At 34.7% G+C, this 27640-nt stretch overlaps 1 protein-coding gene across 12 annotated transcripts in view; it reads right to left on the reverse strand.

The window, feature by feature from the left end:
* Positions 1-27640, reverse strand: part of Fer (FER tyrosine kinase) — a 486842-nt gene that overhangs the window by 150394 nt on the left and 308808 nt on the right. For all 12 annotated transcript variants that reach the window (XR_012449076.1, XM_074076987.1, XM_074076984.1 and 9 more), the window contains 3 exons: positions 15465-15521; positions 7359-7474; positions 5014-5108 (listed from right to left, as the gene is read on the reverse strand). Coding sequence is in view for 11 of the 12 variants with exons in the window: in XM_074076987.1 (XP_073933088.1) it covers positions 5014-5108; positions 7359-7474; positions 15465-15521 (268 nt within the window). In the remaining variant the exon portion in view is untranslated. The remainder of the gene's footprint in view (positions 1-5013; positions 5109-7358; positions 7475-15464; positions 15522-27640) is intronic.

Genomic DNA, 27640 nt, shown 5'->3' on the forward strand with positions numbered 1-27640 from the left:
TGAGTTTGCTGTAAGAAGTTTCAAATTTTCAAGAAAATTTTCACAACAATTGTAAGTTTACCATAGTTTGGATCTGAATTATCCCCTACAGGCCCATGTGATAATGTTTTGGTGCCCAACTTGTACTGTTTAAGAGGCGACTCTTAGTAGTATTTGGAAGTCTATTTGCTTTAAATTGCCAATGATAAAATTCAAATGAAAATCTTAGAAAACTAGTATCTGCCACTATGAGCTTGATGGTTTCCCATTAATTTCTGAAGAGACTTGTTGTGATATTAATGAATATGATCTTTTGATACTGCATAATAAATTGTGTCACTCTTTGGGATGTTTGCATAGCCTAAGTACCTGGTATTTTCCAAATGACTGAAGCATGATGCTACAAAATCATGCATGGGTAAAAAGATGCATTTAGATTGAAAGAGCTATACCTAAAAGACCCAAAAAATTCCACCAAAAATATCATAGGTATTATAAATAGCTTTAGGAAAGTAGCAGGACACAAAATCAATTTTAAAGAATTAGTAGCCTTTCCATACACCAACAATGAACAGACTGAGAAAGAATGTAGGAAAACAATTCCATTTATGATAACCACAAAAAAATAAAATACTAGGAATACTATAGGAAAACTATAACCATTGAAGAAAGAAATAAAAGAAGACTACACAAGATGGAAAGATTTGCCATGCTCATGGATTGGTAGGATCAATATTGTGAAAATGGCTATATTACCAAAAGCAATCTACATGATCAATACAGTCCCCATCAAAATTCTAATGACTCATCACAGAGACTGATAAATAAATCCTATAGTTCATTTGGAAGCCCAAAAGACTGAGAATAGCCAAGCCAATACTGAGAAAAAGAGCAATGCTAGAAGTAACACAATACCCAGCTTCAAGTATACTACAGAGCCATAGCAATAAAAAGATAACAGTACTGACACAAAAACAGAAATGAAGACCAGTGGAACAAAATAAAAGACTCAGATATGAAACCACACAGCTATGCCCACCTGATTTGTAACAAAGGCACCAAAAACATGGGATGGTGAAAAGAAAGACAGCTTCTTCAACAAATGTTGCTAGGAAAACTGGATATCTGCATGCAGAAAACTGAAATTAGATCCACATCTTTCATCCTGTACAAGACAAACTCAATGTGGTTTAAGGACCTTAATATAAGACCTGAAACTTTGAAGCTAGTGCAGGAAAGAGCAAGGAATACCCTGGAATTGATAGGTACAGGCAATGATTTCCTAAATAGAACTCAAATGATTCAACAACTAAGAGAAAGAATTGACAAATGAGACTACATGAAATGACAAAACTTTTGCACAACAAAAGATATGGTCACCAAATTAAAGAGGCTGCCCACAGAATGGGAGAAAATCTTTGCCAGTTATCTGTCTGATGAAGAATTAATAATCAGAATATACAGGGAGCTCAAAAAACTAAACTCCAAAAAATTCAATGACCCAATGAAGAAATGGGCTAATGAACCAAACAGATGTCTTTCAAAGGAAGAAATCCGAATGGCCAAAGAAATACACAAAAAATTGCTCAACATCCTGGGCCATAAAGGAAATGCAAATCAAAGCCATGTTAAAATTCTATCTCACTCCTGTTAGAATGGCTACCATCAAGAACACAAACAATGACAAATGTTGGCAAAGATGTATAGGAAAAGAAATCCTCATACACTGCTGGTACAGTATGGAAAATGGTACAACTACTATGGAAAACAGTATGGAGCCTCCTCAAAAAGCTAAAAATAGAACAGCCATATGATCCAGCAATTCCACTCCTAGTGATATACCTGAAGGAATGTGTCTCGGGTTACAATAAAAGCACCTGTACATCCATGTTTATTGCAGCATTATTCACAATAGCTAAATTATGAAAACAGCCAAGAGGCACAACTAATGATGGATTAAGAAAACTCCACACACAATGGAATTTTGTTGAGACGTAAAGAAGAATGAAATTTAGTCATTTGCAGGTAAATGGATGGAACTGGAGAATATCAACTTAAGTGAAGTTAGTCAGGTTCAGAAAGCCAAAGACTGCATGTTTTCTGTAATATGTGGAATTCAGACTCAATACAAATATAAGCAATATTATGAAAAACAGATCATGCGAAGGAGAGGTCAAATATGAGAGAGGGAAGGTAAAAGAAGGAAGTTAAGAAGGTGAATATGGTTGATGAACTCCTATACAAGAATGAATATAGAATTTTTAGACCTGTTGACATCACAATAAGAAGGCAACTAAGGTAGAAAGGAGAAAAACAGAAGTTATAATTCAGGTTATAATACATACATACATAGAAATGTCACAAGGAAATTCCCCGCATAGATATCTTAGAGAAACAAAAGTGTCATTATTTTTCCTTTTACAAAATCGGAGAACAAGAGGGCAAAATAGGTCCATCTGCAAGGGGGTGGTAGCATTAGGAGGGGGCAGAATGTGGGGAAAGCGTGTAGGATGGTGAATATGGTACAAATACTGTGCACATATGTATGTAAATGGAAAAATGAGAATTGTTGAAACTATTCCAGGAATGGGAGGAGGGGGAGGATGAAGGAGAATGATGGAGGGAATGAATTCAAGTATGATATATTTGATATATTGTAAGAACTTTTGCAAATGCTACAATATACCTGCAGCACAATAATTAAAAACAAATAAAAATAAATAAATCATATGGTCGACCAATGGCTTTAATATAACTGAGTATGAAAATTTCCCAGACATGGCTTCAGATTCTACAATGTCACCAGCCTTTAATAAAATTTAGCAAAATCTACTATAATAGGCAGAATTTAAAGATGGCCTTCCAAACATGTCCCACCCTAATTCCCAGATCCTGTAAATGTGATTTGATATCAGTCTCATAAATAGGTTTTCTTTCATGGCACTGCTGACCTTAAAGTAGGGTGATTAACTAGATGGACGTAATCTAATTATATGAACTCTATCAGAACAGACAGTACTCTCTAGCTAGTAATAGAAGCATAAGTCAGAGAAATTAAAACACTTGAAGGATTTGACATGCCAGTGATCACTGTGAACATGCAAAGAGTGTGAAAAAGAATGTAAGTAACTTTAAGGAGCTGAGAAACAACTACAGCTGATAGGCAAATTAGAAATAAGAACCTCAAACTAATAACTGCAAGCAAGAGGATTCTGCAGGTAACTTTACAAGACTGGTAATGGATCAGCCTCCAGATATGTGCTCAAGCTGATATTTTGATTTAGTTTTATGAAACAGAGAAGAGAACCCAGTCAATTTTGCTTGAACCACACAACAGTGAGATAATAAAGAAGTATAGTGAGGTAGTGAGGCAGTAAGTAATGTAGCCATAAGCTCCTAAAATGTGAAAATTTGTTTTGCAGCAATGAAAAACTAATACATTTACCATAAGTCACAATATATATCAACTTGAATCTAATAACCCTACCCATAAGTTTTATTCTATTTCTAAATGATTTTTATAATAAGTCTAAAGTTACTGAGAGGTGCTCTTTTAAAAAAAGAAACAACCAAAGTACTGGTTGGATAAATTATGTAAATTTTTTAAGTGGAATATTCTACAGTCAGTGCAAGGGAAAAGAAGAAGCATATGGTTGATTATGAAACAATAAAGCCAGTACAAGTTACATTAATAAGAGAAAAAGACAAGACAAACAGTGCTATAAAATGATTTTCTCATAATTACATTAAAAGGATTTGAAAAAAAAATCAAGATACCTTTATTAAACATCTGGGAAAAAAAAAAACCCAAAAATGAAACTATCAGTTAGCTTGGGGATATAATTAGATTATTGAGTGTAGGTTGTTCATTTTTAATTTTCTATCTTTCATTACATTTTAAAAGTATCAACAAAGGTTACTAGTCAGTGTATACATAAACCCTTGCCTTGCTTTTGTAAAAAACTATCTTCTTTTGTTTTATTTATCTTAGGCTTGTTAAATGGAATTTGAATCCATGCTCCTCTAGCCATTCCTGGTAAGAAAAGCCACCTTTCCTCATCAAGCTTGAACCATCTCCCAAATCTAATCTTCTCCATGGCACTCCTTACTAACCAGGGCTTCATGTGCACATAAGTGAATGCTAGTATGCATTTACAATATTTGTACATATTATTATAACATTATGCTATTCAATTGTCCTTAAATTTTTTAACCAATTCATAAGATTACTGAAACCCACATTAAGATACTAATGGTGCAAATCATGCCAACATACAATGTACCTAACATGGGCAATGCCATCTTGGTGAGAACGATGATGACCCATGTATCTTGCAGTTACATGGTCATATTAGAAATGTCAGTAGCAAGCAAAGTAATATAAAACAGGAACAATAATTCTGAATACTGGAAAAATTATGCAGGCAGTATTTAATGTGAAGTCTGTATTATGTTTACTTAAAGTATATGAATGAAAACTTTAAGACATATTCTATCAGTTAGAGATTGTCCTTCTTTGTTGTCATGAGTTGTTAACAAAAATTCCTGGAGGCACTAAAAGCCACCAGGGAAATTTCTAGATGGATCACCCTTTTGTTTATCCACATATAAAAGAACTTTTTAGTTCATAAGTAACTAAAAGCCCTGTGAGATTATTATATGTAACTATCAAAAAAAGAGGATCTATGGAGATGGCACTTGGAAAATGATATACAAGGCCTAAATAAAAGATAGTACTTTTACTGGAATAAAATTATAATAAGTAGACTGACTTTATTTATAACTGCATTCCACGTGTTAACTACACTATAATAAATTCGTCTCCAAAAATTGTTGGCTGACATTTTCTAGAAAACAGCAAAGTGTCATAGCCTATAAAAATAGTGAATATATATACAAGCTCTTTGTTATTAGGAAATGTTATATACAAAATCCTTGGAAACTTGAAAAGGAGAAATCAAAGAGGCTGAACATAAAAAAGTAATAAAACATGACATTAAAATATCATAAAGCAGTTGTCTCAAAAGGCATTACCTGGAACCAGTTCCATAATGATGTAGACAGGCTGTCTTTGTGTACAAACTCCTATAAGTTTGACAATATTAGGATGATCATATTGCTTGAGAATTCTGGATGAGAGGAAACAGTAAGAATAATTTATCAGTTTAATAAGAATAAAGCATTAGTCCATGATAATGAATGGTGTGTACAAGCAGAATATGCTTTAATTATAAATTAATTTTAATATATCACTACAACCCCAAATTATGACAAATGTTAAGTGTAAGCAAGTACTGATAAATACTGGCAACATGAACAAGTGCAAATGAGTCAGTTCTTCTTAATCTAATTAAACATTTAAAAACTGTTACCTGCCCTGACTAACAATCATGCTAAATAGGAATAATATTTCTATTTACTTTACTTTCAAGTATCTTGTTTTAGCCACTACAACACAAATCATCTCACAATGGTTAACACTACAGAGACCACTTTGCCAGATTTAAAAAATTCTTTCTTGAGGATTATGATTAATTTCAAAATGATAGAAACACAAAAGATTTTTGAGAAACATGGTAAAAGATTTAAAAAAATAACTGAGTAGCAGAGTTTCAACATAGGCTTCAACATAGCTGAGGCGGTACAGACGTCATTTGGGAAAAGGCAAAATTCAATGAGAAGTTTGAAAGTAAAATAAACTTGAGTGTCCACAGGACTCCAAAGATGAGCTAAAAACAGATTAGAGCCTTCAGAGACCTACCTGCACTGATTATTTCTATTACCAAATTTTAGTTTTTATTATCCTATATAAATTCAGTCCTTTGTGAAAACGGCAATATTCTTTCCTGAGAGAATGCAAAAGCAGCTTTGGAAAAGAGAACAATTATACACATTCTGTATACGTACAACTAAAGCAGAAAAAGCTCTAAGAAAAAAGTGTTATATAATGATTTGTAAATGAAAAGACAAAGAAATCTAGAGATAAAGGTACCATTCTGTCAATATCTTGGAGCTTGCAATTTCTCCTAGAAATTAAAAGGGTAGTTTCAAGAATATTTGACTTTAACACAAAATGTCATTGCATAAGAACTTGCTGAGTAAAGAAATTATACAAAACAGATAGCTCTATTAAGCAACATTCAGATGTTTAAGTGATAAAAATTTTAATATTTAAAAGGAAATTCTATAATTTCACTCTAAAAGAAGAAGTTAAATCGTTTAGTTTGCAATGAAACAGTGAAAAGAAAGTGAGAAATTTAAATATTTTTGAAAATAATATTAGACATAGCCTTTACCCTAAGAATAGCTATGAATAACTGTAAAATAATGCAGCTGTGAAGTTCAATTATGATAGAATGCCTTTTATTATCAGCAGAATTTTTTCTAAATTTTCAATTATATATATGAAAAAGACTTACAACTTTATTATACAGGTAGTTAATAAATGTATCCAACTAATCTAATCCATTGCAATCACTATTTACTTGGAGATGAGAAATGGATAAATGTAGAGAAAGTGGTCCATGCCCTTGGACTTGTTACTTCTCTCCTTCCCACTTCCTCCATTCTCCCATGGCACTTTTCTTTTCACACCAGGAAGTCTACAGATTCATGTATCCCCCTTTCCCATCCATCCATCCACCCATTCATTCCATCCATTTTCCCATATGTCCATCCAACTTACTCTGTCTAAATTATCTTTCCATATGTTTCATTATACACACTTGATTTTACCAATTACAGTTTTAGTTATTTGCAATATAGGATAACAAGGTAGAACATCAAATTTTAGCTAATAACAAAAAAGAGAAAAAATCACCTAAGATCAATTAGAAAAGAAACAGTGTCCAAATGTTTGAACAAATACCAGACACTAAGATGAAGAAATCTGAGATTCTCAGAAAAGAAAACTAACAACCAGGCAAAGAAAAACAGAAGTGATAATATCCCAGGAGGATAGGACACACATATATAATTATATATATAATTATGTATCTAAATGTATGAATAGAGCATATTTTATGTATATCATAATGTTTTACTTTAGAGATAATCACAATATTGCACATAAATGTCTACGTATATTTGATAAAAACAATTGTAAAAATTTCTTAAGGACTTAAGAGAATACTCTTGCTTTTTAATGTCTGGTTTTTACTATTATTGCCTAGTTGATCTACAGTCTATTTGAAAAATAGAGACTTTGTGTTTCCACAAATGTTTACTGAAGAGGTGTTGAAAGTACTTACTTATACTTCAGGAAATCACAATTTAAGATGTTTTCAAACTTACGTTTTAATTAAAATACATTACAATGAATAATAAATACACTATAATGAATTATAAGTACATATTTTGTATTACTTTAGAGAACTCACTTGGCTTCTTGTAAAAATTTTATTTTCAGTTCCTGAGGAAGATCTTCTTTACATGTTTTAACAGCAACAGAAGTTTTGTCCTTTAATGTACCCTTATATACTTCACCAAAATTTCCCTGAAAATACAAATACATTCATTGTTTTGGTATACTTGGTAACATGTACATCTTTGCAAAAACAAGGAAAGTAAATAACAAAACACCCCAAATTAACCAAAGTACTCTATTACCCAGAGAACTTTAATTCCTATCAGTGGTGGTCAAGGAGGGACTCTCCAAACATTAATAAAAAGACAATGTTTTCTAAGGCCACCATCCAAAGAGATTAGGATGAAGCTTTGGGCACTAATCACTTCCTACCATTCAAAAGGCACAACTTCATCTCTGCTATTGGTCTTAAGTCCATGAAGACAAATCTCACAATGCCTCTGGTGGATGTTTACAATAATCATCATAAGAAAATCTTGGTCCTAGGTTAGTCTTCATCTCCCTGTTCTCATCAGATTTTACACACTTCTAGTCAATTCTTATTTCCCTTCTGACCCCAAGTTCCACGGTGACTTCTGAAATTCATGGTCCATTCTCATCAAAATTAATTACCCATGTACTCTCAAGCAGTATAAATATTCAGAAATGGTAGTGAAAATATTAAATGACAATCATGCTGTAGTATATAAAAATATTACATGAAGTTAGGTTATACAATGTCTTAAATTAGTAGTCTTTTCTAAAAATGACTAAACATTATTGAGGCTGACAGCTACTGCTTAACCACTGAGAAAATATCTATTGTTTAAAATTGCCATCATAAGAAGCTAAAGTCTTCCTGATAACCCATATTTTACATAGTAAACTAATTAAATATAATATTGAAAAATCATTTAAATATTTTCCTTAGTACTAAAAAATCTGTTCTTCAACATCATTCTCTTTATTTCAGTAAGTGATTTTGTTTTTATATTTAATTGTATTTCATAGAAATTAATTTATTTGTATATACAAACATATAGTGTAAAACATAACATATATATATATACACTTTTTTTTCTTACAGTGCTGGAGAATAAACCCAGGGTCTTGCACATACTAGGCAAGTGCTTTACCCCTTAAGAATGCACCCAGACCTTTTGTTTTTGAGATAGGGCCACCTTGACATTTTTCTAGCTGGCCTCTAACTGGCCATCCTCCTGATTCCACTTCCACAGTAGCTGGGATTACAGACATTATGGTACCATGTCTGAAATTTTGTAATAATTTTTGACACAATCACTGCTACAGGCTTACCTAAGAGCAACAGAAAGAAGGAGTATTTCCTTAAGAATTAGGAGAGCACTACAGAGCAAATAAATATATCAGTTGCTATTTTTAGCTTAAGGTTCTTTAGACTTGACTTACTAAATAAGTGCACTAATAGCCAATAAAAATGTGTTTTCCAATTGTAATTGGATATTTCCAATTGAAAAAGATATATATAATAATAAGTGATAAAAATCCACAAAAAGTAGACAGGAAGGTTGGGTTGGTACCAGTGTGGGGGAAACATAAGGAAAGGGTGAAGGATAGTGAATGTGGTAGAAGAATTATGCACTCATATGAAACTGGAACATAAGACCTATTGAAAAGGTTCTAATAAGAAGGGGAGGGGAATAAAGGAGAAAGATGGAGGGGGTGAATCTAACTAAAGATATATTGTGAAGACTTTTGTAAATGTCACAATATACCCCCAAAACAGCAATAATATGCTAATAAATCAATTTTTTAAAATCTACAAAGTAGATTATTTCAACAGGATCTACTGTTTCTACATATATTACAGACTCTTTTTTGTGTGTGTGATTTTTAAAATAACCTTTATTTTGGAATAGATTTATTTTACAGAAAATTTGAGAAGACATTATAAAGACTTCCTGTGTGCCCTATGTGCAGTTTTCCTTTTTTTTTTATTTATTCATAAGTGCATACATTGTTTGGGCCATTTCTCCCCCCTACCCTCTGCATCCACTCTATCCCCTCCACTCCTTTTTCTTCAAGGCAGAACCTGTTCTGCCCTTTTCTCCAATTTTTTTGAACAATAGAAATAAGCAATAATAAGAAAGACATAGCATTTTTGCTAGTTGAGATAAGGATAGCTATACAGAGAGATTCCTAGCATTGCTTCCATGCACAAGTATATTACAACCCAAACTGATTCACCTCTACCTGCCCTCTTTACTACTTCCTGCTCACCTTCTCAAATTTACCTCTGTTATTTTGAAGTTACTCTATTAGTTCCACAGCACTGAGGACATCAAACACTTTCAAGTTTTGGGTTTCTTACCTATCCACATTCCTCCCGTGTGTGCTCTCCCCTTACCTTATGATCTATATCCAACAACACTGCTGCATTTGCCCTAGATCTAAAGTATACAGGTAAGGGAGAACATATAATTTTTGGTCTTCTGAGCCTGGCTAACCTCACTTGGGATGATGTTCTCCAGTTCTAACCATTTACTTGCGAATGATACGATTTCATTCTTCTTCATGGCTGAGTAAAACTCCATTGTGTATAAATACCACGTTTTCTTAACCCATTCGTTAGTAGTGGGGCATCTTGGCTGTTTCCATAACTAGGCTATTATGAATAGCTCTGCAATAAACATGGGTGTGTAGGTGCCTCTGGAGTAACCTGAGTCTCATTCCTTTGGGTGTACCCCTAGGAGTGGGATTGATGGATCATATCACAAACCTATGATTAGATTGTTAAGAAGCCTCCATAGTGATTTCCAGAGTGGTTGCACTAGCTTGCATACCTACCAGCAGTGTAGGAGGGTTCCTCTTCCCCCACATGCTCACCAACACCTATTTTTGTTGGTGTTTTTCATGACAGCTATTCTAACAGGGGTGAGGTGGAATCTTAGTGTGGTTTTGATTCGCATTTCCTTTATTGCTAGAGATGGTGAGCATTTCTTCACGTGTTTTATGTCCATTTGAATTTCTTCTTTTGAGAAAGTTCTGTTCAGTTAAGTTCTCCATTTCTTTATTGGGTCATTGATTTTGGGAGAGTTTAGTTTTTGGGTTCCCTGCATATTCTGGTTATCAGTCCTTTGTCAGATGTATAGCTGGCAAATATTTTCTCCCACTCTGTGAGTGGTCTCTTCAGTTTAGAGACCATTTCTTTTGTTGTGCAGAAGCTTTTAAATTTTATGAAGTCCTATTTGTCCATCCTTTCTCTTAGTTGCTGAGCTGCTAGAGTTCTATTTAAGAAGTCATTGCCTATACCTATTACCTCGAGTATTCCCTGGTCTTTACTGTACTAACTGTAGAATTTCCAGTCTGATATTAAGACCCTTGATCCATTTTGAGATGATACTAGTAAGGGTGATAAACATGGATATAGTTTCATTATTTTGCAGGTGAATAACCACTTTTCCCAGCAACATTTGTTGAAGAGGCTGTCTTTTCTCCATTGCATGTTTTTGGTACCTTTGTCAAAAATGAGGTGGGTGTAGCTATGTGGATTCATATCGGGGGTCCTCTATTATGTTCCACTGATCTTCATGTCTGTTTTTGTGCCAGTACCATGCTGTTTTTATTGCTACTGCTTTGTAATATACATTGAAGTTGGGTATTGAGATACCTCCATCATTGCTGTTTTTGCTGAGTTTTGCTGTGGCGATTTGCGGGCTCTTGTGTTTCAAAATGAACTTTAGGGTAGATTTTTCAATCTCTGTGATGAATGTCATTGGGATGTTGACGGGAATTGCACAGAACATGTAGATTGCTTTTGGTAGTATAACCATTTTTACTATGCTGATTCTACCATCTTCTGTCGTCTTCCTCGATCTCTTTACTCAGGGGTTCGTAACTCTCCTTGTAGAGGTAATTCACATCCTTTGTTATGTTTACTTCTAGGTATTTGAGTTTTTTTGAGGCTATTGTAAATGGAATTGTTTCTATATGTTCATTCTTAATTTGTTTGTTGTTGTTGTATACAAAAGCTAATGATTTTTGTAAGCTGATGTTGTATCCTTCCACATTGCTGTAGCTGTTTATGGTGTCTAAGAGTTTTTCGATAGTTTTTTGGGTCTTTAAGATAAAGGATCATGTCATCTGCAAATAGGAATATATTGACAGTTACACTACCTATTTGTATGCCTTTTATTTCTTCTTCTTGCCTAATTGCTCTGGCTAGGAATTCCAGTACTATGCTGAATAGGAGTGGAATAGTGGGTACCCTTGTCTCGTTCCTGATTTTAGGTGAAGTGATTTGAGTTTTTCATCATTAACTATGATGTTGGCTATAGGTCTGTCATACATAGCCTTTACAGTGTTGAGGTACATTCCTGCTGTTCCTCGTTTTCTTAGAGCTCATGAAGTGGTGTTGGATCTTGTTGAAGGCTTCTTCTTTATCTATTGAGATGATCAAGTGGTTTTTATCTTTGCTTCTATTAATGTGCTATATTACATTTATAGATTTGCATATGTTGAACCACCCCTGCATCCCTGGGATGAAGCTGACTTGGTCACGGTGTATGATCTTTCTGATGTGTTGCTGGATTCAGTATGCCATTATTTTATTGAGGATTTTTGCACTGATGTTCATTAAGGAAATTGGCCTATAGTTCTCCTTTTTGGAGGTATCTTTGACTGGTTTTTAGGCAGTGTTCCTTCCCTTTCTATTTTGTAGAACAGTTTAAGGAGAGTTGGTATTAGTTCTTCTATAAACGTCTGATAGAATTCAGCAGAGAATCCATCAGGTCTTGGACTTTTCTTTTTTGGGAGACTCTTTATTGCTGCTTCAATTTCATTTTGTGTTATAGATCTATTCAATTGATTAATATCCTCTTGGTTCAGTTTTGTAGGTCCTAAGTATCTAGAAATCTGTCCATTTCATCAAGATTTTCAAATTTATTACACTATAGGTTTTCAAAGTAGTCTCTGATGATTTCCTGGATTTCTGTGGTATTTGTTGTTACCTCCCCATTTGCATTTCTGATTTTACTGATTTGGGTTTTTTCTTTCCTCATTTTAGTCAGGTTTGCCAGGGGTCTCTCAATTTTATTTATTTTTTTCAAAGAAACAGCTTTTTGTTTCATTGACTCTTTGTATGGTTTTTCGGTTTCTATATCATTGATTTCAGCCCTTATTTTTATTATTTCTCTCCTTCTGCTTGCTTTGGGATTTGCTTGTTCTTGTTTTCTTAGGAGTTTGAAATGTAGCATTAGGTCATTGATTTGAGATCTTTCTGACCTTTTAATATATGTACTCATGGCTATAAACATTCCTCTTAGGACTGCCTTTGCTGTGTCTCATAGGTTCTGGTAGATCATGTTTTCATTTTCATTAACTTCCAGGAACCTTTTAATTTTCTCTTTTATTTTATCAATGACCCACTGATCATTAAAGAATGTGTTGTTTAGCTTCCAATTGTTTACATTATTTTACTGTTGTCCTTGTTGATTTCTGCTTTTAATGCATTATGATCAGATAGAATGCATGTGATTATTTCTATTTTCTTATATTTGCTGAGCCTTGCTTTGTGCCCTAAGGTATGAACAATTTTGGAGAAGGTTCCATGGGATGCTGAGAAGAATGTATATTGTGCAGAAGTTGGATGAAATATTCTGTAGGCATCAGCTAGGTCCATTTGATCTATGGTGTGATTTAGTTCTAGGATTTCTTTATTGATTTTTTGTTTGGATGACCTATCTATTGGTGATGGGAGGGTATTAAAGTCTCTCACTACCACTGTGTTGGAGTGTATATATGTTTTTAGGTCTTTTGATGGAGTCAGTGAGTTCTTGCATATTCCTTTCACAGGTCTTGAGTTGTTTTAACTAATAGCTCTTCAGTTTTTCCTTTAATTTCCATTTTATCTTCAAGTTCTGAGATTCTATGTTCTGCTTGTTCTTCTCCTGGAGTGCCCTTCCTTTTTTTTTTTTTTTTTTTTGTATTTGTTTTATTCTTTTTTCTGAGGTTTTCCATATCGTGGGTCATGTCTTTAATATTGTAAATTTTTGTCTCTATTTTATTTATCTCTCTATTTATATCATTCTCTGTTTCACTTTGGAGGTTATGTAGAGTGTCTATGAGTTCATTTATTCAATTTATTCATTTCTGCATCTTTCGTATTCTTTATTTTTCATCTTGGAATTTCTTGAGTGTCTCTTGTATGTGTTGGGTTGACCATGTCTAGTAATATCGCTATGAAATTGTCAGTGATTACTTGCAGGATTTCTTCTTTGAGGATGTTCTTGTTGGCATCTCTGGGTTCCTTGGCATCATTTATCCATGTTTTGTTGGAGTCTGGAACTGGTTATCTGTTTTCTTCATTTCCCTCTTAATCCTGTATTAAATTATTTTGGAGGGGGAGAATGGTTTCCACCCCTTTTTTGTCTTTCCATCGCTCCATTTGGTACTGTGTGATTACATTCTTGATAGGCTATTTGTGGTTTCAGTCACCTGTTTTCTTTCCCTTGGTTAAATTTTGGTTTTGGGTATGCATGCTATTTCTGTCCCTGGTCTGGGTGTAATTTAGTATTAACTAACTCACAATAGTAAAACTAACAAAACAAAACAACAACAACAAAACCTAAGAAATCAACGAGAAATGATGAACACACAAACACAAACAAAGAAACAAAATGAACAAACACACAAAAAAAACTTCAGATTCAGGAACAATAGAATTTCAGCCTTAGTAGTTCTGGTGTTACTCCTTCAGCATCCAGTTTTGGTGTTGGTATTTAAGCAGAGGCTCTATCTTAGTCTCCCCAGGTGGTTGGGAGTCTCGTCAGACTTTCTTCTGTCTTTCAGCGGCATCTGCTTAGTCAATTCCTCCCTCAGTGAGGTGTGGCTTGTCCTCAGGTTCCAGAGATCAGGTCTGTAGCGAGCAGCTGTACTAATGTTGGTCTGCTGAATGTCTCTCAAGCAGGTTTGGAGCCAGCATCTGGCAGCACAGGAGCCCTTCTGTTTTCTCAGTGTAACTTGGACTGGAAAAGCTTTGTACGGGGGCTAGGGGTTCAGGGTGTTGAAGTTTTGATTCTTCTTGATGCTTTATATCTGCCATGTGTGGCTCGAACATCTCAGCAAGATTTTTGATTTATGGAGCTCATGCTGTCCGCTTCTGCACCCTAGTTGCCATCTTGGATCCCTCCCAAGACTTTTTTTTAATAGTGGGAGAAACACTCAACTTATCAAGTTTATACTGCAATCAAAAAAGTATTATGTTATGTAAAATGCTGAGCCTTATTTAAGTCTAACACTGGGCACTCAGAAATTATATATGATAGCTTTCCAAAAATATCTGTATTCTACACTATTTTCACAGTGCACCAAGAAGCTAAACTCAACTCAAAGTTTCATATGGAAACATCCCTAATGAAGCTATTGACAAACAAATTAATCCACTGGAATTCAACCAGAAACAAAGTGAGACTAACTTTAATCAAATACGCTATTTGGTGAGCAAATGTCTATCTTGATTTTTAAATATATTATGCTTTAATATGGTCAATGACTTAGAAGATGCTTTCAGCTAGACTAGAGGAGAAGGAACTTACATTATACCCAGTTGCCCTCTCTAATCACTGTTAAAGGTAGTTACAAAATGGATATTTATATTAAATCATGTCTTACCTATATTATTTTTACCTTGAAATAATATTGCAACATTTTATACTGTAATTTTATACATAGCCCTGAAATCTGAAAGACGGGTACTTTACTTTTTCTGAACTATCACATATAACCAAAAACACAATAATACTATAAAATAGGTATTTATTTAATCTTTTATTACCTCATAGTTTGTTTTCAAATCTCAGCTAAATAGTTCTGGTTTTATTAACTGTAATAAAATTATTATGGCTTTTGGTCCTTACAGGAGAAAGCAAACCAACACTATTTTTAAAATGTAATAATCACCCTGAAGCCTTTCAAAGATTTTCACACTTCTATTTCTATGAATAGTGATAGTATTTATAAAAGACAGGGTATTGTGTTCTTCCAAACAAATGTGTAATATGCCTTGCTATGTGCTAGAATATAAGAAAAACTTCAAAGAAAAAACTTTAAAGTGTTCACAGTAAATAGTAAGATTTTTTGGTTCTTTAGCTCAGTTACATACCTTGCCCAGTAATTCTCCCAATGTGACATCTTCATGATTAAGAATCCATTTCTTATCCTGTGGCAAAAAGAAAGAAAAAGAACCGTTGTTTAGGCAAGCAACAGTGCATTTCCTATAAGATGCATTTGAGGCACTGGAAAACATACCTGAACAGATATTTCATTCAGATCATTCAATCAAACAACACAAGAAATTATAACCTCAAGATGCTGTAAAACAGTCTTAAGAAATATTACTACACAATAGGATATTATAATCCATGTTACAGCAAAATTCTCTCAGAAATCTCAACCTTCAAAATGATAGTATCTCTGTAACTAGAACACAGCATGTACATTCTTCCTACCGCAAAGCTTTGGTGATGCTATTATTTGTCATTGCAAAAATGTTCTGTTGTAACTACATGAATAAGTTTCATTTTCCAATGGAAAATTTTCAATTCTCACTTGAACTTAAAAGAATTATTTTTCTACATGAATGATGTTACCAAGAGCTAATTTTTTGACATGTAAACTGGCCATGAATTACAGCATTCTATTACACTGCATGTTGTCACAAATCTTTCCCAAGTAATTTCCGGAAGCATAATATAGCAACAAACATCAGTTTCACTATTAATAGGATGCATAAGACCAGTGATGCAAATATACCATTATAAAAGAAGATCTTATTATTATATGATCTCAAGAACCGATTACTACATAGGCAATATTTCAGGGTGTAAAAAATGTCTCGGGTATTAAACCACACAGTACCATACTGTTAGGAAAGCAAATAGATTTTTTTAGAGGTGGAAGAATAAAGAAATTGAGCAAGGAAAAAAAAGAGATGGGGTTGGAAAGAAAGAAGATAACTGAAATAAAAGGAGAGGGGAAGGAAGAAGGAGGAGGAGGGAGCAGTAGCGATAATGAAATGGTATATTCATGATTTAAGTTTTCTATTAATGTTATAGTATTCACCGATTATAAACATAACATGAAACATAAGTATGACCTATAATATGAGTCGCAACAAACATCCAACCATGTTGAAGTAAAAACAGAGCTATGGTTTTAAAATGTCCTGGACAATCATCTGAAGTAGTTTATCTTCTGAAATACTATGTGGCAAATACTCAGTTATCACCCTCTGATAGATAGGTCCACAAAACAACAAAACTGTTTTAACCAAACTATAATAGTTCACATTCATAGTCTTTCAATCTGAATATTAAGTTAAAGCTGTAAAAGTCTTAGAAGAAAACATGGGAAGATATCTTCACAACAAGTGAGTAAGCAAAGATTTTATAGGTACAAATACCACTAACCATAGAAGAAAGAAATAATATTAGACTTCATCAAAATTATGAACACTTGTTCTTCCAAAGGCATCACTTAAAATAGAAAAGGCAAAGTATTATATGGGAGAACATTTTTTTTTGCGATACTTATATCTAATAACAAGTTTGTATTCAGAAAATATACAGAACACCTATCTAAATAACAACACAACATAATTTTCTTTAAAAAATGGTTTCTAGCACTGGAAACACAAAAGACACATCTCCTGTAACTACATAAAAGCATGTCATATGTTTGAAGAAAGAAAAACATTGACTTTCTGAGTTTAGTCAAGAAAGGAAAAGAATGATAGTGAATAATATTAGAATACACTGCATTTATGTATGAAGATGGTACAATGACTTTCACTGAAAATGGCTGAATAATAGGTAGGGAAGGGAGACAGAGGGACAACAGAGGGGATTAAACTGATTAAAGTACAATACCTACATGTATGAAATACCATGGAAAAATCCCTATGAACAGTTAATGTACACTTTAAAAAAGGAAGACAGGAATATAAAACAGGTTCTGTTTTGAGGTAGGTGCCAGTGGGAGTGTGGAGGGTGAACAGAGAGGGAGAAAATGGTCCATGTACTTTGCATGTATGAAAATGGAACAATGAAATTCACTGAAATTTTTAAGTGGGGGTGGTGGTGATGAAGAATCATGGAAGGGGTGAATCTAATCAAGTTTCATTGTAAGCATATATAGAAATGTCACAGTGAAACCCCCTATACAGCTGATATAGGCTAATAAAAATATTTTTAAAACCTGAAGCATGAGGTGACCAAAAAAATGTCTAGCATTCCATTTATCATTGTTCACATCAATTCTTTCTGGATTTTTCTGAAATACATATAGTGGGCATTAAATATATCTACATGCATGTTTATGGTTAAATTATTACAAGTAACAATATACTGTAGTCTACATGTATATATAGATATATATATAATATATAGGTATTATATAGAATATAATATTATAGAATTATATATAATTATATAGAATATTATATATCTCTATATAATATCTATATATAATTATATATATCCTATCCCTATATATAATATATATATATATCCTATCCCAACTTTTTGCTTATATGTTATGTTCACAAATAAAATTTTACTACAATACTCAAACTTTATTTCATTACTTAGTAACATTCCCATATATTCACTGAATTATAAAACATATTCAATGAACACAGTTTTCTTTTTTCTCAAACATAATGATTTGCTAATTATAAAATGGAAAGCAGTGATTTTCCTAGGAAGAAAAATGGCAGGGAGAGATCCAAGATGGCAACCAGAGTAGGGAATCAGAATTCCTGAGCTCTGTGGCTCCAGAAACCACCTTGAGATATTGGACCTACACTTGGCTAATTCTGATTGCTTCTACCTAAAATGTTAATCACCATAACATCAGGTGCACATACAATTCAAGGATTGACCCTTAAAACACCTTTGAATTGCACCTAACAGATGGAAAAATCCCAGTGTAGCACAGCCAGCAGGATGTGTCTGCCCTGGGAGAAAAAGCCCTGTGGCTGTTTCTCTCTCTCTCTCTTTTTTTCTTCTCTCAATAAGCAGAAGACAGAGCATCAATCAGAATGAAAGTGCTATATCTGGACCCCTAACCTGTAGAAAGCCTTCTTATACTCTGCCACACTAAGAGATGCAGCACACCTCTTTTCCCTGCCAGTTGGTTCCAAAGCTGCTTGCTCATACCTGCAGAACAAACTGGTGAGCAACACCTACCATGCATGACACCCCTACCTATGCCCAGGAACATAATCCAGCACAGCTCCTGGGCAGATTGATTTCCCTCCCCAACAAACTGAAGAGCATAAACAGCGAATTGCAATCCAACACCGACAGCAGGAGTGGGGCAAAATACTGAACTTGCCCCAGAGAACAGGCATGGGGCAAGGAGCTGAATACTCAGTGAATGAAGGCTGGAAAACTAACAAAGGCTGAGAGCAGGGATAGAGTAACAAGCCAAGCTTCCAAAGTGGGCCAGTGGTGGGTCACTGAGCTGTCCCTCATGGGACAGAAGGTGGTACTCAAAAACTGAACTGAACTCAAAACTCCTCCCCACCTTGCTGGGGGAGGAGTCGACTAGACAGAGTTGCAGCTGTAGGGCAACACAGCTGCCACCTGGCAAAAACAAGAACAGTCCTCAACACCTTCCTCTGAACAACTGGCAGTGAGTTTCCCCAGATCCCAATTGCAACCTGCCCTGTGGACAGAAGGAACCAAGTATTACTCACAAGCCAGTCACCTGATGGGACCACATCAGAGCTCCCACTTGTAAAAGACAGCCCATAAGATCAAGGAAAGAAGAAAAATAAAACAAAACCTCCAGCTGTCTCCACAGCAAACTGTCCAACAAGACAGGCAGCACTCTTCCTCACGAAACCAGACTATCAACCACCAATACCAGGAATGGATACCAAAGGAATAACTCCAGATCTTTTACTAAGCAGACTGAATATTTTACTGTTGCTGTAACAGGTGTGGGTTTTTTGTTTTGTTTTGGTTTACTAAGTTTATCATCACAATTTTCTTATTCCTATTCTTATCTTCTTCACTTCCCCCTTTTCTTTGTGCTACAATCCATTGTTCACCCTCCCAAATATTCGTTCTGCCCCATCTCATCCACTCTGTCCCTGCCTTCAACACCCTCTCCTGTCTTTCCCCAACCTGTCACCACACTATTCTTACCTCATACACACTCATCATCTGCTGACTAGTCTACTGTACCAACTGTACACACCCCTAACACCCTGCAATCCCTGAAGAAAGCAACATCCACTACAAGAGTGGAAATACACTATAACACATATAAGGGCCACAAAACAGAGTAGCCTGCATACCTCTTATCCTACCCCCCTTTCTAGTGCCACCTTTACTAATTACCTAAGTTTCTATCTCTAGCCTAATAACCATTACACCCCAAACTGCAACTGTTAATAGGTATTATCTCCAAGGGGTTTTCTATGTAAAATGTAAAAAACTAGTCTGGCACTGAACCAGTGAATTTGTTATTGCTAATTTCTACCTCCATGCCACGGAAAAAAAGAGCACATCAACCTAGCTAACCAAATCAGTCACAACACAAATATTGAATCAAGTGAAAGAAAACAGGAAGTTAAAACCACCAACTACCCTATCAAGAACATAGTTATATAGCACCAAGTGGAGTGATGGGAAGAAGAAGGGACGAAAACTGCACACCTCAAAGAAATAATTCAACAGAGGATTTGGTGGGAAATGAAGAAAATGGATACCCAGTTCCTGACCCCAACAAAACAATGATAAATGTCACTAATGAGCACAGTAAAGCCCACAAAAAAATCCCTCAAAGAGGAAACCATAGAAGAAAGCACTGAGAAACTCATGGAAAAGATACTAGACATAGTTAACCAGAAAGTACAAGATACACTCAAGATATTTCAAGACACCAAAAATAAAGAACATGAGAAGACACGGAAACAAATAAATGTACTTAGAGAGGACTTCAACAACCAACAAAGTGAAACAAAGGACCTATAAAAAAAAGAGATCTATGAATTAAAGAAGACAACACAAAACATAAAAGAGGAGTTGAACAAAGATATGGAAACTCTCAGAAAATAGAATCAAACAGGAATCCTGGAAATAAAAAGTCCCTTTAGTCAAAGAAAAAACATAGTGGAAGGCCACTCCAGCTGACTAGAACAAGTGGAAGACAGAATCTCAGACAATAGAATAGAAATTAAAGAAAAAACAGAATTCTTAGTCAAACAACTCAAGACCTGTGAAAAGAATATGCAAGAACCTAGAAACTCCTTCCAAAGACCAAACCTGAGAATCATGGGCATTGAAGAAGGAGAGGAGATGCAAGCCAAAGGGAAATGTAATATATTCAATAAAATAATAAGAGAAAATTTCCCAAATCTGGAGAATGATCTGCCCATTCAGTTATAGGAAGCCTTCAGGACACCAAACACACTTGACCAAAATAGAATGCCACCACACCATATTATCACTAAAACAACAAATTACAGAGATTAGAGAAGGGTTTAAGAGAGAAAGAACAAAGTACAAAGGTAAACCCATGAAAATAACAGATCTCTGAAACAGAAACTTTAAGCAAGAAGGGCATAGAGTGAGGTATATCAAGCACTAAATCAAAATAACTTCAGCCCTAGGATACTCTACCCAGCAAAATTATCATTCAAAATTGATGAAGCAATAAAAATCTTCCACAATAAAAAGAAACTAAAACAATATATGACCAAGCCACCACTACAGAAGATTCTACAAGGAATTCTGCAAACAGAAGAAGAAAGCAAACAGAATCACAAGAAGACAGGATGTTCCAGGTAGGTCCTGTGAGGGGGGTGGGGGAAAGAGGGTGGGGGAGGATGGCACAGGGGAGAAATGACCCAAACAATGTATGCACATGTGAATAAATGAATAACTAATAAATAAATAAATAAATAAATAAAGGCAGAAAGTATTAAATTACAGGAAAAGACAAAATCAGAGAGTAGCAATGATTCAGCTGTACACACTCAAATCCTTAAACAACTAAATGGCAGGAATAACCACATACCTATCAATACTAACACTGAATGTCACTGGACTCAACTCCCAGATCAAAAGACACTTTTTTGGCAAATTGAACTAGAAAGGAAGACCTGATAATCTGTTGTTTACAAGAGACCTACCTTATTGACAAATACAAACACGGGCTTAGGGTGAAAGTCTGGAAGAAGACTTACCAAGCTAATGGTCCATGAAAACAGGGAGGAGTATAAATATTTGTATCAGACAAAGAAGACTTCAAACTTACATTTGTCAAATGTGACAAAGAAGGACATTTCATACTAATAAAAGGATCAATACATCAAAAGGAAGTAACAATTATCAACCTATATTTACCCAATGTCAGTAAATACAACTTCACAAAACATTCACTAAAGGACAGAAAAGCACAAATAGATGCCAACACGGTGGAAGTGGGAGACTTTCATACCCCTTGACTGCCAATAGATAGGTTATCCAAACAAAAAAATCAACAAAGAAATCCTGGAACTAAATGACACCATAAACCAAATGGACTAACCTGATGTCTACAGAATATTTTTTTATCTGGCAGCAGCATAATATACATTCTTCTCAACAGCCTTTCTCTGTTGAGAAAGATCTTCTCAACAGATCTTTCTCCAAAATAGATCATATCTTAGGGCATAAAGCAAACCTCAACAAATATAAGAAAACAGAAATAACCCCATGCATTCTATCTGATCACAATGCAATAAAACTGTAACTCAACAACAAAAGCAGCAGCAGAAAATATGCAAACATTTGGAGGCTGAAGAACACATTGCTCAATGATCAGTAAGTAATAGAAGAAATAAGAACTGAATGAAATTAAAATGTAATGAAAATGAAAACACCAACCAGAACCTATGAGACACAGCAAAGGCAGTCCTAAGAGGAAAGTTTATAGCCATGAGTGCATATACTAAAAGGACAGAGAGATCTCAATTAAAAGACCTAATGCTACATCTGAAACTCCAAGAAAAACAAGAACAAGCAAAACCCAAAACAAGCAGAAGAAGAGAATAAAAAATAAGGGCTGAAATTAATGAAATAGTGGCCAAAAAACCATAAAAAGAATCAAAAATCAAAAAGCTGATTCTTTGAAAAAATAAATATTATTGACAAGTCCCTGGCAAATCTGAGTAAGATGAGGAGAGAAAAAACTCAAAATAAGTAAAATCAAAATCAAAAAAGGGGAGATAACAACAAACACAAAGGAAATTCAGGGAACCATTAGAGACTAATTTAAGAACTGTTATTCAAATACGTTGCAATATCTTGAAGAAATGGACAAATTTCTAGATACTTATGAACATACAAAACCGAACCAAGAAGATATTAACCACCTAAACAGATCTACAACTTTTAATCAAACGCAAGCAGCAATAAAGTCTCCCAAAAAAGAGAAGTCCAAGACCTGACGGATTTTTTACTGAATAATACCAGAGCTTTAAAGAAGAAATAATACCAACACTCATAAACTCTTCCATGAAATATAAAAGGAAGGAACACTTTCTAACTCATTCTATGAAGCTAGTATCACACTCAACCCAAAACTGCATAAGGACACCAAAAAGGAGGACTACAGGCCAATCCCCTTAATGAACATTGATGCAAAAATCCTTAGTAAAATCATGGCAAACTGAATCCAACAACATATCAGGAAGATCATTCACCATGATCAAGTCAACTTCATCCCAGGGATGCAGGGATGGTTCAACATATGCAATTCAATATATATAGTACAGCACAGTAATAGGCACAAAGACAAAAACCACTTGATCGTCTCAATAGACACAGAAAAAGCCTTCGATGAGATTCAATACCATTTCATGATAAAAGCTCTAAGAAAACTAGGAATAGAAGGAATGTATCTCAACACTATAAAGGCTATATATGACAAACCTATAACCAAAATCATACTTAATGGTAAAAAACTTAAACCATTTTCCCTAAAGTCAGAAATGAGACAGGGTACCTATTCTCCCAACTCCTGCTCAACACAGTCCTAGAATTCCTAGCCAGAGTAATAAGGCAAGAAGAAGAAATAAAAGGAATACAAATAGATAAAGAAATAGTCAAACTACCCTTATTCATATGTTGAAGACCCAAAAAACGCTACCCAAAAACTCCTAAATACCATAAACAGCTTCAGCAATGTAGCAGGATATAAAATTAACTTACAAAAATTGGTAGGCTTTCTATACACCAACAGTGAACAAATTTAGAAAGTATACAGGAAAACAATCCCATTTATAAATAGCATTAAAAAAATCAAATACCTAGGAATAAAATTAACAAAGAATGTAAATGACCTCTACATGGTAAACTACAAACCACTGAAGAAAGAGATAAAAGAAGACTAAAGAAGGTAGACAGAGCGCCCATGCTCATGGATTGATAGAAATCAACATAGTATAAAAAGGCTATACTACCAAAAGCAATCTACATGTTCAACACAATTGCCATCAAATTCCCAATGACATTCCTCACAGAGATTCGAAAATCTACCTAAAGTTCATTTGGAACACAAAAGACCATGGATAGCCAAGCCAATACTGAACACAAAGAGCAATTCTGGATGTATCATAATACCCAACTTCAAACTATACTACTGACCCATGGCAATAAAAGCAGCATAACACTGGCACAAAAACAAATTTGAAGACCAGTGGAACTGAATACAGAACCCGGATATGAATCCACACAGTTATGCCTACCTTATTTTTGACAAAGGTGTCAGAAACATACCATGGAGAAAAGACAGCCTCTTCAAGAAATGTTGGGAAAACTGAGTATCTACCTGCAGAAAACAGAACCTAGATCTATGCCTGTCACCCTGTGGTAGTATCAACTCAAAATGGATTAAGGACCTTAATATCAGACCTGAAACCTTGCAGTTAGTTCAGAAGAGAGCAGGGAATACTCTGGAAGCAACAGGTATAGGCAAGGACTTCCTCAGTAGAATGCCAACAGCCCAACAACTAAAAGAAAGGACTACATGAAATTAGAAAGCTTCTGCAAAACAAAAGAAATGGTCTCTAAATTGAAGAGACCACCCACAAAGTGGAAGAAAATAATTGCTAGATATATATCAAAAGGCTGATAAACAGAATATAGAGGGAGCTCAAAAAACTAAACTCCCCCAAAATCAATGAACCAATAAAGAAGTAGGCAACTGAACTAAACGGAACTTTTTCAAAGGAAGAATCAAATGGCCAAAAAAAAAAAAAAAAGAAAGAAAGAAAAAATCCTCTCCATCCCTGGCCATAAAAGAAACACAAATCATAATCACATTAAGAGTCCACAAATGTTGGTGATGAAGTGGGGTAAAGGAACCTTCATATACTGCTGGTGGGACTGTAAGCTAGAACAAACACTATGGAAAACAATATGGAGGCTACTTAAAAAACTAAACAGATCTGCCATATGATCCAGCAATACCACTCTTAGGGATATACCTGAAGAAATTCAACTCAAGTTATTACAAAGGCATCCACACACTCATGTTTATTGCAGCACTATTCACAATAACCAAGCCATGGAAACAGCCAAGATGCCCCTCTATCAACAGATGGATTAAGAAAATGTGGTATTTATACAGAATGAAATTTTACTGAGTCACAAAGAAGAATGAAATTTTGTCATTTGCAAGTAAATGGATGGAACTGAAGGAAATCATCTTAAGCTACATTAGCTAGGCTCAGAAGGCCAAAAACACAGGTTATCCCTCATATGTGGATTATAGACCTAAAAAATGCAGAAATATTACTGCACATGGGCCACACACTAAGGGGAGACCATGACAGGAGGGATAGGAAAATGGAAGGAAACCAAAAACTTGAATGTGGTTGATGTACTCACTGTGCAGGAATGACTATAGTAATCTTAAACTGGCAGAGGCCACTATGGGAAGGAGACTAGGAAGTAGTGAAGAGGTCTGGTAGAGATGAATCAATATGTGTTGTAATACACATGTGCATGGCAGCAATGCTAAGAATCTCTCTGTATAGCTACCTTTATTTTAAACAAGCAAAAACTCTATTTTTCTTATTATCGCTCATGCTTTCTTTTCAACAAAATCAGTGAACAAGTGGGCAGAACAGGTTCTACCTGGAAGTGGGGGCTAAGGGGAGGCAGAATATGTACAGACATGTAAGTAAATGTAAATATGATAAATAAAATTAAAATTAGAAAAAGAAAAATGACAGGACACAGACATTCTCAACTGAATAAGAAAGGTCAAGAGTTTTAAGGAAATTTTAAATAAACATCCCACTTTTTGCTTCATTTTGTGTGTATTTTTATTAGTACTCCATTGATGGCCGTCTTTTGATAAATCTTGTTAATGGTATGATAAGTATAAGATTCATCAATGGTAGAACTAACATTAATACTTGGTATTTTAATTTTGTACGTCAAATGAGCATTATGTAATGAGTTAGTCAAAACTGAAGGTTGAACAGAAAATTTATAAGAAATAGCAACCATATATTCATAATAATCCAGTAAATAACTAGAAGTCTTTCAAATTTTAAAATAGTGCTTCAAAATGATAAAATATAAGCCACATGTAATCTTCACAACTGTAGCTTAATATAATAATGATCTTTAGGGACTTAGGAATCACAAGGCACAGGAATTGTATGACTTTTACTTTCGTGATATGTATTTCAGTGTTGCATTAAAACAAATCAATAAACCATTGTATTCAAGTTGAGTATAAGAGACTCAAAGAAATAATGTAACAGCATTTTTTCTATAGTTACTTCTCTTTATAATAGAATTGTTTACATTTTTATACACCATTAATGATTTGATTTAAAATTCCTCTCTGGTACTAGGGCATAAATATATTCCCAATCTATATAGGTTAATAATCCTATCACTGGGTATTTCATGTTCACCAATTTTTCACACCCGTGAAAATAAAGAAACTAAGTTGACTAAAATGACAAGGTAACTGACAATGATGTAATAATCACATAAAACAAGTTGAGTAAGAATTCCCATGAATAGGTTTATTTTAGACATACTTGAGAATTAGAAATTAGGTGCTTTGGTAATAATTGGAAGATGTGGGCTGAAGACTAACAATTTTTGTGGCCACTTGAACACAAGAAATCACATGTACTTTCTAATGGCCTCGGTATGTAAATAATCTTGATTTGCATTAGTTGATTTGTGAGTGAGCTCAAGAGATGGAAAGAATGGAAGAGTTAAGACCACTGACTCTGGTTCTAACACCTGGGGACCTGCAGGAGCACTGCTTCTGTCTTATTTGGGTTTTTCTACAAGCATGCTAAGATAAGGACTAAAATGCAAGTCATTAATTAGGGAAAGGCAAGGAACAGAAGTAAGGAAGTATGGAGGTAACACAGGGAAGTGTGGATAGCCAATAAAAGTTAAATAAATAAATGTTTCCTCATTTACTTATACATAAAATAACAATGTAAATATAAATATTTCATAAACATACGTAAATATGCAAAATAAGATAAGTGAAAAAATAAAAACACTAGGCACCTGTGCCACAGGCAGAGATCAGGAGGATCATGGTTCAAGGCCAGTCCAGGTTAAATACTTTGGCAGACCCTATATCAAAATGTTCAACACAAAAGGGCTGGCAGAGTGGTTCAAGTGGTAGAGTGTGAAGCCTTGAGTTCATATGCTAGTACTACCATAAAAAAGAAAAAAAAGTAAATAAATAAAAGGTAAACTATTAGGCCAGCTACCCGAATGGGACAAACTCTGGAAAATGAGACCAGTTGTGTTCCTAGTATTACCCCATCCAATGAGTATTAATATGAGCTCCTAAGCGTCATTAGTTGAAGATTATAGAAGTGTTAATCCCTGGCAGTTCCTATGGGTTTATGTAGACAAGCCTTCTGTGAGTCTACTCAAAAATGTCAAAGATGAAGATACCTGTACCTGGAAGTTGGCCAGAGCACACGGAGGACCTGAAGGGTATAAGCAGTGCACAGATAGCATCTGCTACAGCCCTTGCCACTGATGGACAGATCTGAAGGGTCTAATCCTGGTAGATCCTCTTTCTCCAGAGCTTTTGCTCCTCTCATCTTTAGAAAAGTACATCTCTCCCCTCTTTCTACCTCTACACCAAGACGTCCACATATATATTTGTATATAGAGTTCAAACGATACAATGAATGTAGAAAAAATTTGTTTTACTTTCAAAGGTAATATTAGATGTTGCTACTTTAATTAAGAAAGAAGCAATGGGCAAGTCTAACAATCA

The sequence above is a fragment of the Castor canadensis genome, chromosome 6 (assembly GCF_047511655.1).
Source record: "Castor canadensis chromosome 6, mCasCan1.hap1v2, whole genome shotgun sequence".
Lineage (NCBI taxonomy): Eukaryota > Metazoa > Chordata > Mammalia > Rodentia > Castoridae > Castor > Castor canadensis.